This window comes from Lobosporangium transversale (assembly GCF_002105155.1).
Source record: "Lobosporangium transversale strain NRRL 3116 chromosome Unknown BCR41scaffold_79, whole genome shotgun sequence".
In the NCBI taxonomy this organism is placed as follows: Eukaryota; Fungi; Mortierellomycota; class Mortierellomycetes; order Mortierellales; family Mortierellaceae; genus Lobosporangium; species Lobosporangium transversale.
The window spans coordinates 1-17789 of NW_019029057.1; the positions used below are offsets into that span (position 1 = coordinate 1).

The 17789-nt window shown below is 40.3% G+C and overlaps 3 protein-coding genes across 3 annotated transcripts; 2 read left to right on the forward strand and 1 right to left on the reverse strand.

The window, feature by feature from the left end:
- Positions 1–928: 928 nt before the first annotated feature.
- Positions 929–1924, forward strand: BCR41DRAFT_375782 (hypothetical protein; the record flags this gene model as incomplete). Its single annotated transcript, XM_022026982.1, has 1 exon — positions 929–1924. The coding sequence occupies one exon, from the start codon at positions 929–931 to the stop codon at positions 1922–1924; it is 996 nt and encodes a 331-aa protein (XP_021875457.1).
- A 677-nt stretch (positions 1925–2601) lies between these two features.
- BCR41DRAFT_402183 (armadillo-type protein) lies at positions 2602–8358 on the reverse strand (the record flags this gene model as incomplete). Its single annotated transcript, XM_022029283.1, has 12 exons — positions 2602–2903; positions 3026–3247; positions 3362–4033; positions 4154–4445; positions 4572–4721; positions 4872–5318; positions 5482–6165; positions 6338–6649; positions 6758–7183; positions 7289–7503; positions 7658–7742; positions 8287–8358. 12 exons carry the CDS (start codon positions 8356–8358, stop codon positions 2602–2604), a joined length of 3879 nt encoding a protein of 1292 aa, XP_021875458.1.
- On the forward strand, positions 7937–17423 carry BCR41DRAFT_329603 (hypothetical protein). Its single transcript, XM_022021732.1, has 19 exons — positions 7937–8347; positions 8485–8593; positions 8742–8899; positions 9016–9088; positions 9207–9357; positions 9488–9621; positions 9733–9881; positions 9998–10575; positions 10694–11092; positions 11184–11307; positions 11403–11616; positions 11699–12138; positions 12241–12334; positions 12427–12564; positions 12656–12753; positions 12844–14148; positions 14294–14551; positions 14657–15415; positions 15529–17423. The coding sequence occupies exons 1-19, from the start codon at positions 8345–8347 to the stop codon at positions 17221–17223; spliced, it is 6879 nt and encodes a 2292-aa protein (XP_021875459.1). The 5' UTR covers positions 7937–8344; the 3' UTR covers positions 17224–17423.
- Positions 17424–17789: the final 366 nt, after the last annotated feature.

A 17789-nucleotide genomic window follows, 5' to 3' on the forward strand; every position in this document is an offset into this window, starting at 1 on the left:
TCGGACCATCGGGAACACTACCAGTCTACGCGAGAACGTTCGGTTACATGAACGTGGCTGGTGTATTGACCCAAATCTTCTTTCCTTGTGCGCCGCCATGTAAGTACAGTCGACATTATCGATCAATGACAATCCAGAAAAAAAAAAAAAAAAAAAATGCACAGCCAATTCTTTTTTTAAGACATTTTCGGTCCCGGCAGATTCTCCTTTATTTTTTAAACACAAACATCATCACACGCTATTTCTCTAAATATGTTTAACTTGCATGTCTGCATCTCGACTCCGTTACGCGTTATGTTTCCGGGCTCCATCATTGAATTGTCTCCTTTTTTTTTTTTAATCTTCAATTGACTTTCTATCAAAAAAGGAGAGGAATGGAAAAAAGATGCATTTCACAATTATCTGGGACTTTAGCAATCTTTTCAAACTTTGTCAAGATGAGATGTTTGATTTTCGATTCTTTTTTTCTTCCAACACTCTTTTCTTTTCTCAATTGCTTGTCTATTGTTTGTCTGTTATCTGTCTGCATTTACCATAACTACTTTCATATGCAAGTATTCCGCCCCATCCATCCACTTTTTTTAAGCTTTGAGCAGTTATCTTGGTGGGAGAAGAGATAGAGCATAAGAGCTATCCGAGGAATAGATAGGCCTGTTTAAATATATATTTTATCATTATTGAAGGCTCTAATGCTATTTAAAAAAAAAAAGGCTTGGACCATCGAATGCAAGGATGCAGAGTGAGGTGTACACATGTTTAAATAACTACAATGATGACAAGGGTCAGGGCTCTTCCAGCTGTACATCGATCTCCATTTTGGACAATAGACTAAATCTAAAGATATTCTTGATATTTTTAAAATTTTCTTTTTTTTTTTTTTTTAGGGTACGAGACTAGGTATGGAGGATTTCAACCTGCAGTTTATACCATGCCAGGTGATCCAGGTGGATTAGCTCGAGTGGATGATATTCTAGGTGTCCAGATGTACAAGACCACATTTACAGCATCCCCTCTTGTCTTTGGTGCATTCCCATCCCTTCACTCTGCAGATGCTTGTTTATTGGCCTTCTTTGTCGTATATGTTTTTGGACCAAGGTCGATCCCATTTGCAATGAGCTATGTTTTCTGGATTTGGTGGGCCACTATGTATTTAGGTCATCATTATGTAGTCGACTTAGTAGGCGGTGGAGCATATGCTGTCATTGCATTCTGGATTGGTTCATTCTTTTTGCCCTCAGTCTTACCAACACAACAAGAAGAGTACGATGAGTACGATGAGTACGATGAAGATGATGGTGATCTGAAATATGGACAATATTACAGTGATCGAAAGGGTCAAAGCTCCGTCAAAATTGATATGATCGAGGCATTGAGGCAGCATGAGAAGCGGACTTTGCTCTGCACCCCTGATGATCAAGATAACGAAGGGGATGACGAGTCTGAGGCTGGTAGTAGCAGTGATTGCGGCAGTAGAAGTGGTTGTAATAACTCCGCCAGTGATGTCCGATTTGTAGACGAAGGTGTCATTGTAGCCATGGATGAATCTCTAGAGATGAGTCGTGTAGTTGTGGATATCTCTACTGCTGGTGTTGGTGTTGGTACACTCTCTACTCTCAAGATTAAGGAGGCACGCAGAGTACGATCTGAAGGATCTTCGCCATCATCACCGTCATCACCAACATCAATGTCTTCTTCGTCATATTCTTCATCATCCTCGTCATCATCAGCGGCAGCATCATCATCATCAAGAAAGATCAAGAAATCGTCATCAAATACCTCTAGACAGTCATGGAATGGCTGGCAAGGATATGAGTCATGGATCGAAGTATTGGCAACCGTTAATACGCCACGGACTTCACCCAAGACTTCGCCCGTTCCTTCTGCATCAAGTTCATCCACTAATCTTCCAGGAGTAACTTATTAACAACCTTGCTATTCTAATCCTTTCTTTTACTGCTCATTTTCACTATAGTAATTTCCACCACCATCATTACCACTACTACTTACTTCTAATACTCTTACCTGCTACCATTACTAATTATTTTCCTTTGTCAAATGACATGTATCATAACATAATAACATTCCTCAATTCCTATTCTGCTTCTTTGTTTCCGATATCTATTGTAAACTAGTAATAAAAGACGAATATAAAAAAAAAGATGTTACAAAGCGACTGTAGGTTTATCTCTTTTTTTTTTTTTTTTTTTTTTTTTTAATTAATTCTGCGCGTGCTGTCTTGTTCCTTTCCCTACAAAGCATTAAGCTTAAAAGAAGCTAAAAGATCGCAAAGGGTGTGAAGAATGCGACATAAGAGTCGTTGGGGGGTTTTTTTTTAGATGACTCATCACCTATTGTGTTGACAAGTGAAACACAGATGGAAAAAGCTTTTTTTTTTTAAAAAAAAAAAAAAAAAAAAAAAAAAAGTTTTCTTGACCAACTCTAGCTGAATGTTAGAGGAGTGTAAAAAAAACCCAAAATCAACGAATCGATGTAATATCAATCACCGTCTATGAAGAAAAAAAAAAACTCAATCATTGTAAATAAGAGTAAAGCTTGATTTGATTCACAACCTCTTTTTTTTTTTTTTTTTTTTTTTTTTAATTACCTTCCATAGTTTGCTCCACGTCCTCGGTTAGTTTGACCACCAGCAGATCGCCTTTCGTAGCCATCCACGCCCAGATTTGTCAATGCACTCTCAGTTCCATAGCCTGCTCCAACTCCAACAGATTGATTACGTGCCCATCGAGAGTTGTTTTTGATCGGATCGGGTCCTAATCCTGCACGATCAGGTCGATCATGACTACGGGGGGGATTCGAGTCACGGTGATGACCCGATCCACTTCGTCTGTTATCTTCAGCATAATTAATTCGGATACCTTGGTTGCGCAACGATTGCTCCAATGCTAAGGTAAAATAAAATATAAATGCAAATGTAGGTGTTACATGGTTGCTATAATAATTTTGTGTAATACTTTAAATTAAGGTTAACGAATAGCCGATTAAATATTTTTCAAAAAACGCTTACCGGCTCGTTGGTTGGCCTCTTCACGCACTTCATACTCTAAGACGAGCTGTTTTAATTGTTGTTGTTCCTCACGCTCTGCTTCACGCTGGTTTCTAGTGTTGATGACCAGTGCGCTATCACTTGGTAACCCTACTGTCTTTAACTGTTGCTTGTTACCCTTCTTGGTCAGAAGAGTGAAAGCAACATGATCTGGGTTCGACAATTGAGGTTCTTCACGGCGATCTATTATTATAATTATTATTGTATTTAACATTCAAATGAACAAGTTAATGCGCCTGCCACGTACCAAATAAAAACAGACAGAAAAAAAAAGAGATAAAAACGCTGTTACATTACCTGCAGCTCTTAATATTGGAATAGCCACATCAAGCGCCAAATGCTTTCTCTCAAATTTCCTTGATTCCAGACTCTCCGACATCATCTTCAGGTACTCACGTTCAAAGTCCTCATCAACCGCTTCAACAGGTTTGTGTTGATTTGTGAGTACGACCGCCTGTTCTTCATCGTCAGTTTGCCTCATCGCATGGGAGGCCTCTTCATCATCCTCTGGACCGTCCTCATCTTCATCACTATCATCCTCTTCCTCATCTTCCTGATTATCATCCTCGCCATCATCGTCTCCTTCTGAGTCTTCAGAATCCGATTCATCATTTTGGATCGTCTGATCATGACCGCTGCCATTAGCATTACTATTATTATGGCTGTCGAGTGGTCCATGGAGGGCTTCCACTGCTGCAAGAGCTTCTTCATAGGAAGTAAAACGTCTCAATTTGGGTCGTAACTCGGTAAATGTATCCTCAATCATATACTCAATTTCCAATGGAATTGATTCCTTTGTTAAAATATACATTTGGAATAACACCAAGAATGAGTCCAGCTTGATCTTGGAGCTTCCATGATCAAAACACATGCCGCATGTATCCAACAACGTGCATACAAGTCGAATTCTGAAACTGTCATGGGGTGCATCGATGGGCGATGGGCGATCAGGCGAAGCACGCCCTTGCTCTTGAAAGGTTTTTTTTTTTTTTTTTTTTTTTTTTTTGGTAAAAAATGATAATGTAAGAAATTGACAGGAATATGAAATAAAATGCTGCTAGGTTTTTCTTTTGAAAAGACTAAACTTACCATGACCAGCTGAAATCAATGTATTCAAAGTACTGAAAATCAAAGGTGAGTCAACCATACGATAATTATAAAGTTCACCCAGGAACTTGACTATCGCAATACGTCTCTGATTATGACGGAAATTATTTTGTTCCATGCCCACTTTGATCGCTTCAACAACTGAATCAACAACGGCAATTGAAAAGTCGGGGTGGTATCGACTAAGTCCGTTTACAATAATGGCAACAAAATGAATATTGCTGAACTTGATCTTCCACACCTTGCTAAACAGGCGGACAACAAGGTCATAGATCTATATAAATGCAATACAGAGTTGTATAACAAGGGGAGAAAAAGAGGGTGGTCATTTTGTGAGTTTTTTTTTTTTTTTTTTTTAATAAAAAAGACAAACTTGATTCATATAAAGAATCATATTTACCTCTTTGTTGTTCCAATCCAGCTTTCTGAGTAGCTTATGTGTACTCTCCACGTTCTTTTTGCAAAGGTCGAGATACAACAGCTTGCGAATGAACTGCTCAATAGGTGGGATTTCGCGCTTTTGTCTAGTCTTTTGTTCCGGTGGATTACACTATTTTTCACATATATTTTGTGGTGATGACGTAGTTAATGGTTAAACCCATAGGATCGGTCATATCCATCGGATATATATAAAGACATATTTCCTTGTTCCTTTTCAGCCGGCCCTCAAAAACTTTTTTTTTTTTTTTTTTTTTTTTACCTGATAATAGGCGTTATCAATCATCAACAAGAACCTAGGCTCAAGGTGAAGGGCTGCCTTCTTGCGTTTCAAAATGTCGAGCATACCATCCAATCGAGCAGACGTTGCTGCACTCTTGAGTTTCAGAAATCGTCCACATGTTTCCAACAACGCACATGCGACCGTAATGTTCTGTGGAACAAAATCTTCCAATAGCACTTTCAAACAGTGGAAAATAATGGGTAAAGGTGTGATTCCAAACTTGACAAGCTCAGATAAAAACTTGATGTTCTTAACACGGGATTCCGAAAGATCAAGATGTTTCTTGAGTAACAATCCTCGGAACTCACGCTCCAATGCAGCCAAGACTTCTTCTGCAATATCTGGATAGAAAGGTTTAAAAGTAGCGATCATTCGCGAATAGTAAGGCAAAAGATCGTGTCTGTCACGCGGGACTTGTACAAGGGTCTATTTGAATAGAAAAAAAAAAAAAAAAAAAAAAAAAGTTTGTATCTAACTGAAATGAATATGTGTCCTCGAATTTAAAATAAAGATAAAGGCTCAATTGCGCAACCCTTCATCGATCATATCAAAATATGTTCCTGATGAAAGAAAAATAAGAAGAAAATACCTTGATAAGACGGTTCCTATTCACTTTGTTGTTGAAGTAACAAAACTCGACAGCTGCTTGATCTATCATGTCCCTGTTGCACATCAACGGTAACTTGGATAAGAACGCATCCAATTGAGCAGCATTGCTCTTGGAAGTTGTCGAAGCAGCCTCTTGAATAGTCGAAAAGGTCTCTTCTGGCAAAAAGGATTCTGTTCCTGTACTATCATTCACTTCCATCTCATCCAACTCTGCGTCGAGATTTCCCATAATAAGGTCCGCAGACTCATCAAGGTCATCCAATTGATCCACAGCATCCTTGGATGCATTGTCTCCATCAGCTGAGCTCTGTTTGTCCTTATCCTTGTCTCCATCCTTGTCTCCACTGACGTCATTGTTATCTTCTTTTTTATCCTTTTTCGACTTTGAGGTCTCGAGAAAGAGCCTGGGGACGAGTGTCTCAAGATTTAAAATCTGTTCATAAAAGGCCACATTGTCCTCATCTTCAAATACACTGCTGGATGTTCCCTTATCATCAGAGCCGCCACTGGATTCTACAATACCGATCAAATCATCTTTTTCATCTACTAAGGCTGGCATGTCTAGATCCAATGCATCTGCCACAGTCTGGGTTGAGGTAGAAAGTTTCTCAAATGCCTTGAATTGTTTCTCATACTGTTGTTGACGTTCCTCTGAGAGTTCTCCCTTTGAAAAAAGAAACGACTCATTCTTCCTTTCAAGTTTTTTTAATTCCTACAAAGTTAAGAGTGGAGGGTGAGTGCGGGCGAGTAAAAAAAAAAAAAAAAAAAAAAAAAATCCTAAGAGCGAAAGTAAAGGCAAGTTGAGGCCTTAAATTGCGATGTTTATATGTTGTTACCTTGTGGTCACGAATGAGATGGTTTTCCAATCGTTTAAAATAGTCCACAAACATAGTTTTGAACATCTGCTGTTGTGCTGGCGCTACATAACTGTTAACTGGAGCAGAGTTTGTATCCTCTGTAGCGGATGATGCAGCTTTTAATTCTGATGAATCCTTTCCTTCTGCTGCTGTAGCTCTTGATTCTAAGGAATCCTTTCCTTCAGCCACAGCCTTTGACTTCCTTAATGTGATCCCAGTCAAGTCTTTGCCATGGATCTTTAACACTGTCAGTAAAATAGGCAAGTTCGTATGATCCTTATCCGATGCAAGCTTAGTAAGAAAGGAAAAAAAAAAAAAAAAAAAAAAAAAGTTTACATCATATTGATATGTTAATGATCTAAAGTTGCCAGATATCCAAAGATTAAGAGAAAGACATACCAAATCATGGAGGACGTTGTAGATGAAGTTAGGGAATGATCTTGCATTATCTTGAGAGGAAGATGAAGATGCTGAAGAGCCTTTGGAATCTTTGCCAGAGTTGATCAGCAATCCTGCGACATTATCCTTCGTAACTTGTACTGCTTTGGTTGAGACTCCAGACGTGCCTTCTGCGCTGAGGGTGGCTACACCATCTTCAACATTACGCAATACTCCCACCAACCACAGTTCAGTTGCTACACGACACAGTACGCGCTGTTTTAATACTCTAGACGTTTCCTCCTTTTCACGTTGTTCCGGAGTTGTTCCTGCCTGTGCTAGTTGTTGATGTGTCAATTTTGGCGAGGGTGCAAGAGCTTTAGCCAGGTGATAGGTGAAAAGAAGAGTGAATGAATCTGGAAATCGTTGATGTAATGCAGAGATGACCTGTTTTTTTAAAAAAAAATAAAATAAATAAAAAGTCTTAATTCTCATTTATCATTGTCACAATGAGAAAACGAGTGAATGGGTACGCATTTTTATTTCTTTTACCTCAACAGCCGCAGTAACATCAGCACCGACTTTGCAACGCAAAAGTCCTTCAAGTATGGCCGTAACAATTTCGGAGATATATTTTTCAAGGTTTAATTTCTTAAAATCATTCAACAACTGGGCGGATACGTCCGCAGTCAGCCCTGTTTTGCATTTTTTGATGAATCCCGTATTCTTTTTGATGTTGGAGTCTAGATTCTTTAAAGCCGATGGGTCTATAAGAAGGAAAGCAAAAATAATGAAATAAAAGAGAAGCAGAGGAAGCAGAGGAAGCAGATAAAATGAGAAAGAGAGAGTAAGAAGGTTATGATGCAGTAGAATGAATCCTGGTTGTTAATTGTTTCCCATCATTCTCTGTTATTTTTTTACCAGGCTTCTCATGCCATGCCCTGAGGTTGGCCTGTCGTAATTCCTGTCTGTTCGCCACTTTGAAATGACCTGTATTTAAGATTAGCTTCAGATCGAGTAATTGATAAAAAGACAGACCAGATATGAGAGGAATGTGTGAAAAGTAGCAAACAAGAAACAAGGAATGAAAGTGGAAAGCTCATTTGACAAACGCCAGTCACTTGTCACACCTCACCTCCGCGCTCTTTTCTTAAAAGGAAGGAAAGGAAAAGGAACTGATTGCATTGTTGTTTCTCATTTCTAAGCTTCCTTCCTTGATATCTGTTTAAGCGTGTCGAATTTCTGCTTCAGACACCACCCTTCTTTTTTTGCTTTTTTTTCCTTTTTTTCTTGTAATCCCATGACGAGCGCGAGCAAACAGCACCGCTACCGTACCATTACCCCTCACACCAGACCAGACCACAACTCCTCGACAATGCTGGATTCACTTCTGATCAAATCCAAATTTGCATGAATAAACCTACCAAAACCCTAATTATACTCTTAATAAAATAGCCCTTTCTCATTCTCTTTCCTTTCCTCAATCATATTGGCTCAAAGCCTACTTTCCCTCTTCTTTCTTGCTCTCTTTTTTTATTTTATTTTTTTACATTTTGTCCAACGACCACAAATCGGTCTCCATCTTGATCTTGATCTTTTTGAAAGCCAATGGTACTGTCCATGTCAAGGGATCTTTTACCTTAAAAAAAAATCTTGGTTGCTTTTTTTAGTTCAATAACTAATACGGTTTAACTTATGGTAACGATGATGTTATTATTTTATGATCTCTCAATATTCATGTCACGTAGAAGAACGTGCGCCGTCGCCCTCAGCCAAAGCACTCTGCTCAAGCGACTTATGCAACTCCTCATTCTCAGCCACGCGAGCAAGCCCCTGAAGGGCTGCGGCCCATCCATGGTAACCAGCTCGAGACTTTTTTTTTTTTTTTTTTTTTTAAAAAAAAAAAAAAAAAAAAAAAAAAAAAAGATATCCAACATTGCAGATTACTGATCATTTTGAAGAATAATAATCTTGCAATGATAACATAATAACCTTTTTTCCCTAGGATCCAGGACATTTAATCATGATTCTGCCATTGAAATGTTGGAGGAAATGCGGGATCTTCTCGATAATGCCAAGGATTGCTGTCAACTGCCACCTGCATTGGATCAGCTGGCTATGATGTCTGGACAACATAGACAGGCTTGGGAACCATATTTCAAAGTAATGAAAAAAAAAATGGCTTTGTTCCTTTTTTTGGATATCAAAAAGCTTTGGATCTTCTTTTTTTTTTATGCAGGCCTCTGATTGGAGAATCTCATTTTAATACTTTATACTAGGCAATTGTAGACTTACTTGTTGGATGGTATATTGATCGAGGAACAAGTGAGGCCGTGAGAAGACGTATTGGTGGTACGTTGCCCCATTATTTCGGTTTATACCATTATAATTATAGCTTTACGAATGTTTTTTTTAAAAGATGAATATACTTCAAGCTCTCAGACCTATTTCTTCCTTTACTTCGTACTAGATACTCTTTCGTCGTTTACAGCTCAGTGGCGCGATGCTGCGGATTTTGCCCAAGACATTCTCGAGTATTTTATCAAAGATATAGATAATGTCGCAGACACAAACGATACTAATGTTGTCTCATCTATTGAGGTTGCGGGTCTATTGATGAGGTAAACTATATCTCTACATTTTTATGTCCTTCTCACTTTCTGTACATCCGATTGTGCCTGATAACTCAATATAGTGCGCTTTTATTATGTTTTATTTTTTCTTGTCTTGATTGGTTGTTCAACGAAATAGATGTTTCAAGATCATCGCCGTAGCATTGATCTCCCATGCATCACAAGACCTGACTCGATTAGGACGTATTCAAGATAACGCAGTCAACATGCTCCACAAGGTTGCTAGATTGTCGAGAGACTTGGATGGGGTTGGTATGTTGTACCTCCGGAGGATATTGTTTACTCCGAAAGAACCGAAAGGAAAAAAATAAAACAATAGACAGCAATTACTAATGCGCAGACATACCATTATGAATCCTTTAGGGAACGATATCATTCTCACGCTCAGTCAAGGAAATCCAGATACATTCTATCATCTCCAGCCTAAGGCAGTATTATATCTTACTACACAATTCGAAACAGCACGAATGAATAGGGCACAATGGAGTCAAAAGACATCAACTATGAAAAACGTATGGAATTGGGAATGGGCTCATTGTAGTTTATGCATCTTCACGGTCAGTCAGCCCATTAGTTTTGATCCTGCCGCAGTCAGTCATTTAATTTTTTCCCCCTCTCTTGCCTTCAGGTTATTGCCGCTTGGAAAAATAGACTTCATCCCATGGTCACGCTTGAAATAGTTCACCCAAAGGGTGATTTTATGAGGCTACGCTGGCTTCTACCGCTACACTCTAAACGTTCTCAGGATATACTTGACATTATACTATCATCACTTCCTGAATCAAAGACCCCAACCGATACAGAGGGGCATGATCCAGATGTATTACTGTTGACCTGGAGCAGCGTTATGAATGAAGTTGATAGAGCCCTCCACGATTTAGGCCAGAGCAACAGCTTATCTGAGGTGCCAGATTTAATGTCTCTTATTGAAAGTCTCGACACATTGCATAAAGATACACTTGAAAACTCCAGGCTTATTGGTGCTAAAAAATGTAGAGCCACTCCTAAGGATTGTCGTCGCACAGGATCTTCAACAGCAGCAGTGATTTCAAACGTTACATTCGATATTTTGATACTTATTGAGATGGCTCGACTCTGGCCAGATGAAGCTTCCCTCATCTTCTTGAGATTACTAGGAGCACTTGACACTGTGCCTGAATCTCGTTTGGCGGTCGCCACCCACGCTCTTCGTGAGATAGCAGCCAGGTAAGCTCATGTGACAAACTATCGGGCGACTGACTGGATAGGGATCGGCCTAATTGAACATGACTCAAACGAAACCATTTTTTATTTTTTTGGCATGTACATGTACTGTGCACTCAAGTTGCCAATACTTCGTAGCTGGTTGGCTCAAAGAGAGCTTAGCACATCCTGCGGAGATATATGACTTGAAATCATCAGTTTTAGGGATTTCGCTAGATGCTATTCACGTATTTATAACTCACTGGAAACTACTCCCATCATCTATAAAAATATGTGTGGTTTCATGGGAATCAGCAATATTGAAGGCAATGCAGGGATATCGCGATGATGTCCCTCATACAGGAGCATGGGTCGCTTTAAAGAGAGCCATATCCTCTAATCTTCATCAGCTAATCACAATCGCAGGCGCCGATGACGATGATTTGATACGTGGATCCATTGCTACTATTTTTGAGAGCTTTATTGGTGCATTCGGTTCTTTTGGTCTAGGACCCGAGTTCCTAGCGACTATGACAGACAGGTAGGTTTAATTTGTATACACAGCGTGTATGGTCATTTATTTTGTCCCTTTATTGACTTGGTGCTAACACTAAGTTATTCATCGTATTAAGGTCTCAGGATGTATCACCTCTTGTGAGAGATGCATGGAAGCATGTCGTGTTGCAGACAAATCCTTTTGTATTTGCAATTGAATGTTATAACACCCCTGAAACAGCTATCGCCAGGGCCTTGAAGGTATTTCGTATGAACGGAATCGCTATTCTTTACATTTATATACACTGACTACTAGCGTAAACTGATCTTACATTCTCTATACCCTTCTTTCATAGATCCTTGTGCTGCGAAGCCCAAACTCAGGAATATTCAGATATCCACACTTTTCAGCTGTACTTTCGTCGATGGAAGGTCATGATGAGAGCTCTGAACGCCCTGAAAGCAACAATGTCAATGTCTCTCAACAAGATGGTGACATGTTTCAGCGACTCTTCTACTCGTGTCAAGGAAAAGAAATTATCGCAAAGGTCAATGCTGAACTTGGAGCAGGTGGGGTTTTTTAAACTGAAAAATCTTATCCCTTGCAGAGAAACTTATACATGATATTTACCACAAATGTCCTTCATCTTAGACATGATTGCAGTAGAGCAAGTTGAAACTTTCCAGCACTCTCTCAGCCTTTTAAAGTATTGGTCAATGTGGGAAACAGCAAGATATTGTGTACTATCAAGACTACGGACGCCGTTTGGAGGACCACAACAGACATTGGATGCTCTTGAAAAGCAACTCAACTCGCTCCTACAATTTGATCGAAAAGACACCACTGCCACAGCCAAATTAGTCAAATTACGAGATTTTCTTACTTTTATAGATCGCCTGGAATTACAGATTCATAATGCTCATCATGGAACCGCATTGGGAGTCATTCCTTTGACACCTAAACCCAGCATTGTTTTCGTTCGAGCTAATAAGAAAATGTGGGATGAATGGTTCTCAAGAATCAGGAGTCGAATCATCGCAGGCGCTAAAATGGCTGGAGAATACGAGACTATAATTCGCAATGGATACATGGTACTATGACTCACTGGTGTTATAAAAAGTAAAAGAGTCTATTGACAAAAAGTCCGTATTGACCGACCGTCGTTGATTCTTTTATAATTGGTATACCAATAGTTCCTTGCGGACCATTTCAGCACTCTCAGTCGAGGTGCTGTGAATGATATTTTGCCGTGGCTAGATGAGTTTGAGCGTATTTTGGTTGATCTTGGTATGTCGATGCTATTATGGGAAATCACTATTTCCTGTATAAAGAAATTCATTTGATAGCTATGGTTATTAACTTGATGCTCTCTATGTTAGTTGAGGGACTTGTTGCGACTAATGCATCAGATGCTATCACTGGGCTGTATATATGGTGTCGGCGTGCAATTAAGGATATGACAAAACATTCCAATTCTGGCAAATCAAAGAACTCTCGTTCCGAGCGGTCTACTCAATGTAAAGGTTTATGGTTTATATCCTTCATCAGTCTAATCTAATGACATAATAGAGCTGACATTTCCCTTAAACTCTCTGCACGGATCGATAGATCCTAGGTACAAGAATGCATGCCTTAATGAGGGTCAGGCCCTTGCTCTATCACAAGTATCATTGGACTGGATCAATTCTGCTGTACTATATGCTCAGGCAAGTGCTTGTATCTTATATATGGTTTCAGTATTTTATTGAATTGTCATAGTAATTATATATTTTTTTTCTGTTTATTCATAATATTAGAGCCGCTACGAGCAGTCAGCGAAAGAAGCATTGTCCTTGGTGGGGTCTATGATTGAAGACGATGGACTGGATGAAGCCAATGCTCCTGCAGAATTCTTATGCCAGGAGATTACCAACAGTTTAAGTGATCTGTACAACTACCCACAGCTTCAAGCATTCATGGATTCTAAACCCTTTGATGCCTATACACATCAGACAATGTTATGGAGCGAAGATACTGTGGCCCAGAGCTTGAAGGATTACTGTGCAGACGAAGCTACAGAAGCGTGGAAGAGTCTAGTAGATTTTTATGAAACAGATGGCAAGGACGTACTAGTACCTGACGTATTTGTATTCGACAGGAGTGGGATTATGGGCCGAACATTTCTATTTGTCTCAAAAGTCCATCAACACTTGGATCAGAAGCCTGCAATTCTAGACCGTATTCGTCAACAGGCTTTCCAAATTGTTCAGCCTTCGGCAGAGTTTTTATCCTACAATGGATTGCGCCATGCCAGCGCTACTCTGCTCGATACTATGATGTTGAACACATCAAGTGTAGCAACACCTTATGCAGTGAAGGAGTTCATGGAACAACTTAATCAGATTCCAGATGAACTCAAAATGAATTTGTTTCTCAAGGACCTTCGATACTGGGCTCGACTGGATGCATTGGTGAATTTGGCAAAAAAACATGCTACCACTGAGGACTCCTTGGTCCTGAAGCAATCCAATGAATTCAAATTCTTCTTATCAAAGATAGCCAGACGTTCTGAATGCCATGATTTTGCAAGCAACATTCCACGGACTTGGGAAGGAGCATTGTCACCAGAGATCCTATTAGAGGAAGCAAAGGCTGCCATGGCAAAGCACGATTACGCAACGGCTCTGAGCACTTCAGGACGGATATTAGGTAAAATCAAGGATTGGGAAAAGTCGCCGGGTAGTGAACAGACAATGACAGTCTTTCAGAGCAAGATATATCTCAAAATGGCGAAGTGGTCTCGATCAACTAAGCCGCAGCTTTCGGAAGAGGATCTCAAGGCATTTGAAGACATTCTGTATTTGAAGCATGAAACCCATGGATCTTCTCAAGCACGGATAGAAACCATTACGGCGTCCTGTCTTGAAAAGGCAATCGAAATTGGAGCTAATTATAGAAAATCTTGGTTCGCATTTGGAACACACCATTATAAGCAAGGATGGGGTATATTAGACGAGCTTGGATCATTTCGATTTCACCATCCAGTGGCGATGGCTGCAAATGAGGCAATTATAAGTATTTTGGAAAAAGCGGGTGTCGAAAACTCTGAAGGGCATTCCAAGGTATACAATACATATTTGCTTGCTTCCATTATTCCGCTCATATATGATCATCAATTTAAGATGGCTCTTTGAGTCCTTAACTAATCTAGTCCTTTTTTTTTTTTTTTTCTATTTTCTTTTTAATTTTCTTTTTAAACGATAATAGAATATTTTCTGCGTTTTTGTCAAACAATGCGCCTCTGGTCAACCTTTCGATGAATCCATTACATATGATAACATACGATTACATCTTATGAGTATTGAGAAGATTGCCCAGTCGGAAGCTGTAATACTCGAAATCATCGAGTCCTTTCAGGCACTACTTCAAAAGATCCTTGAAGCCTATCGTTTGGCGATTCATGGCTACTTCCGGTTTCTTCAATTTAGGGCATTAGAATTTTCATGTAGTAAACCGAGATCAAAAGTATGTCATCTCCCTATGTTTCATTGGATGTACATCTGCTTTCTTTCTTTCTTTTTTTTTCTTTTTTATAATTCTTGGACACTGACACAAATTCATAATCAATAGACGACATCAGGTGAAGAAGCTGAAGAACAGATATCGCAATCTGCAGTATCAGATGAAATCACGGCAACACTGCGGCTTCTGCGGCTTCTTGCTAAGCATGGTGGTCAACTTTATGATACATTCCACCAAAACTTGGCCGACATCAACGTCAGTCCCTGGACCAACATCATTCCCCAGCTTTTTGCTCGACTCGACCATCCAGAAAGGCCTGTGCAGTCACTTATTGTAGACTTGCTTTGTAAAATTGGCGAGCAATATCCACAGCTTATCGTGTTCCATTGTGTAGTGGGCGCCAATTCAGCTCACAACAGCGCATGTCAGCGGCGTCTTTTGCGTTCTATTGGCGATTTTTTGAATAAATCACATCCAGAGCTAGTGCTGCAAGTCCAGCACTTGATCCGAGAACTAGAAAGAGTCACTGTTCTTTGGGAGGAGGTGTGGTATAAAAGAATTATGGTCAGCTTGCCTGAGCTCAAAAATGCTCTTCAAGAACTCACAGAACAGTATCAGCGACTGGATACAGTTGCAGGATTAGAAACGGAGGACAGAAAGACAGTGATGTCAGACAATTATGAGCAGACAATTACTCCACTCTTGGCTCCTTTAGATAGTTTGTTGGAATCGAACTCTTATCCGGAATCGGATCATGAGCGATGGTTCGTTTCGACTTTTCGAGAAAAGATCCTGATAGCTCTAGACGCCTTGAAATCACCGAGAGCATGGAATAATCTGTTTGAGGGACTAACTAAATTGAAAGAGGTAAGACGACAGACTTGACCGAAGCATTCTTGGCTTTACTATTTTGTCAATGAACAACTAATGGTTGACCAATTCTTTATTTGTCAATTTTTGTATTTCCATTATCGATGCAGGTTTATATGGAACTAGGCAAAGAGCTTTCTGGCACAAGAGTGTTACAGCTCTCCAACCTTAGTCCAGAGCTAGCAGCGATCCAATCGTCGTTAATTGATATTCCTAGTCCTAACCAAGGCACGGGGGTGACAATTCAGTCATTTGAGCAGCAGGTGGTTGTTATTCCAACAAAAACAAAGCCCAAAAAGCTGGCTTTGATAGGATCAGATGGCAAGCGCTACACATATCTTTTTAAAGGTTTGGAGGATCTTCATCTGGATGAGCGTGTGATGCAGCTTCTTCGGATATCAAACGGAATGCTACAGCGGGACAAGGACTCAAACTCAAGGCAATTGAATGCACGTCACTACGCAGTGGTGCCTCTTAGCGACAACTCGGGTATGATTCAGTGGGTGGAGAATACTGTCTCGATCTTTACGATCATTGCCAAGTGGCAACATCGAGAGATGATGTGTGGACGGTGGATGAACGATGATGCTTCTTCAACGTCCTCAGGAGGGCCACCCCCACAGCCTCAACGTGCTACAGAGGTATATCATGAGAAAGCTATAGCAGCACTGAAAAGGACAGGTTTACCCCCGAACTATCCACGACGTCAATGGCCAAAGTCGATTCTGTTGGATCTCTACCATGAAATGGCTAATGAGACGCCAGCAGACTTGTTGGAGCGTGAGCTTTGGTCTTCAAGTCCTACACCAGCAGAATGGTGGCAAAAGTCAGTCCGATTTGCGCGATCAACCGCAGTGATGTCGATGATTGGCTATGTAATTGGCTTAGGTGACCGCCATTTGGATAATATACTGATTGATTTCACAACAGGGGATTTAGTCCATATTGATTACAATGTGTGTTTTGAAAAGGGCAAGCGACTTCGGATACCAGAGATTGTCCCGTTCAGATTGAGCCGAAATATGTTGACCAGTCTGGGTGTGACAGGAGTAGAAGGCAATTTCAGGATTGGATGTGAACAGACTATGAAGGTGATGCGCAAAAACAAAGAAATTTTGGTGACCTTATTGGAAGCATTCGTGTATGATCCCCTGGTGGATTGGCAGATTGAAGCAACGATGACTGCACAAGCTGGGCTTGGAATCGGTGGGGGTGGAGCTACTGGTGTGGGAGCAGTAGAAGGAGTAGGAGCAATAGCAGATGATGCTGGTCAATCATCAATGCGTGATAGCCTTCCAGGATTAATAGGACAGGAGAGTGAAAGTGAGACTAGTAGTGTATCACTTGCCACTACTGCACATGACAGCAACTCTTCACGGTCATTGAGTACACAGCAGCGATTATTGAATGAGAGCATTGTCTCCATTAAAAACAGCAATATCAGATCCACCACTGCGGCCACAATTGAAACCAGCTCTAGACGAATGAATGGTGGTGGTGGTGTTGCTGAAACAAAAGATCAAGCGCAGTCAAGCTCACCTGCAGCGGCTAATTTGATCAATGGAGCTGGTGTTTACAGTGTACCACGACAACAACAACAACAACAGCAGCAGCAACAGCCAGTGCATCAACGCAACGCATATGCGGTGCATATCTTGCGACGAGTTCGTCACAAGTTGGAAGGACGTGACTTTGAAGCAGCCAAGAAGTGCAAAGTTACAGAGCAAGTGGACCGTGTGATTCAAGAAGCAACCAATGTAGAGAATCTGGCAAACATGTATGAGGGATGGACACCATGGCTGTGATCCTTTTTCTTTATTTTATATCATAAATATCATGAAGACCAGTCAGTCTAAGTAAATTTTAAAGATTACTTCCATCTAGCGCACCTTTTCCGCCCAAAGTGAGTGCAATAGCTCTGTATACTGCCTAGAAATGTAACACTTTTCAGTTCAAAAAATCACCACTGCTACACAAGCAATGATAATAAACAGCCATTTTATGCAGGAATCCCATATAACACCGCACATATTGTATGTTAACGATTGTCTTGATAGTAGTCCACTTAACTTTCAGTGGACATTCTAACAACAGTCCTGCACCGTTCTCAGGGGCTCAATTGCAATAGAGGCTTTTAAGCAGTGAGCCATCATAAACTGTAATCAAAGTTGTATTACAGTAAAAGCGGAAAAAGTGATCAGTTGACATCTGGCAAATTCAATTTTATAATCCTTTTCAAATGCCCCCCTCCAATGATCATTCCAGTCCTCATGGGGAGCAGTTGTAAGCAGAGGAATGAGCAAGTAGAGTGTGAACAAACGTTTATCTGAGGGACATGGAAAATGAGAAATGAGTTCTTTGCGCACTAAAG

Coding starts and splice junctions, on each gene's coding strand:
- BCR41DRAFT_329603 (XM_022021732.1), top strand. Junction 9,622..9,732: donor GAGAGACTTGGATGGGGTTG/GTATGTTGTACC, acceptor TGAATCCTTTAG/GGAACGATATCATTCTCACG. Junction 10,576..10,693: donor CTTCGTGAGATAGCAGCCAG/GTAAGCTCATGT, acceptor TGTGCACTCAAG/TTGCCAATACTTCGTAGCTG.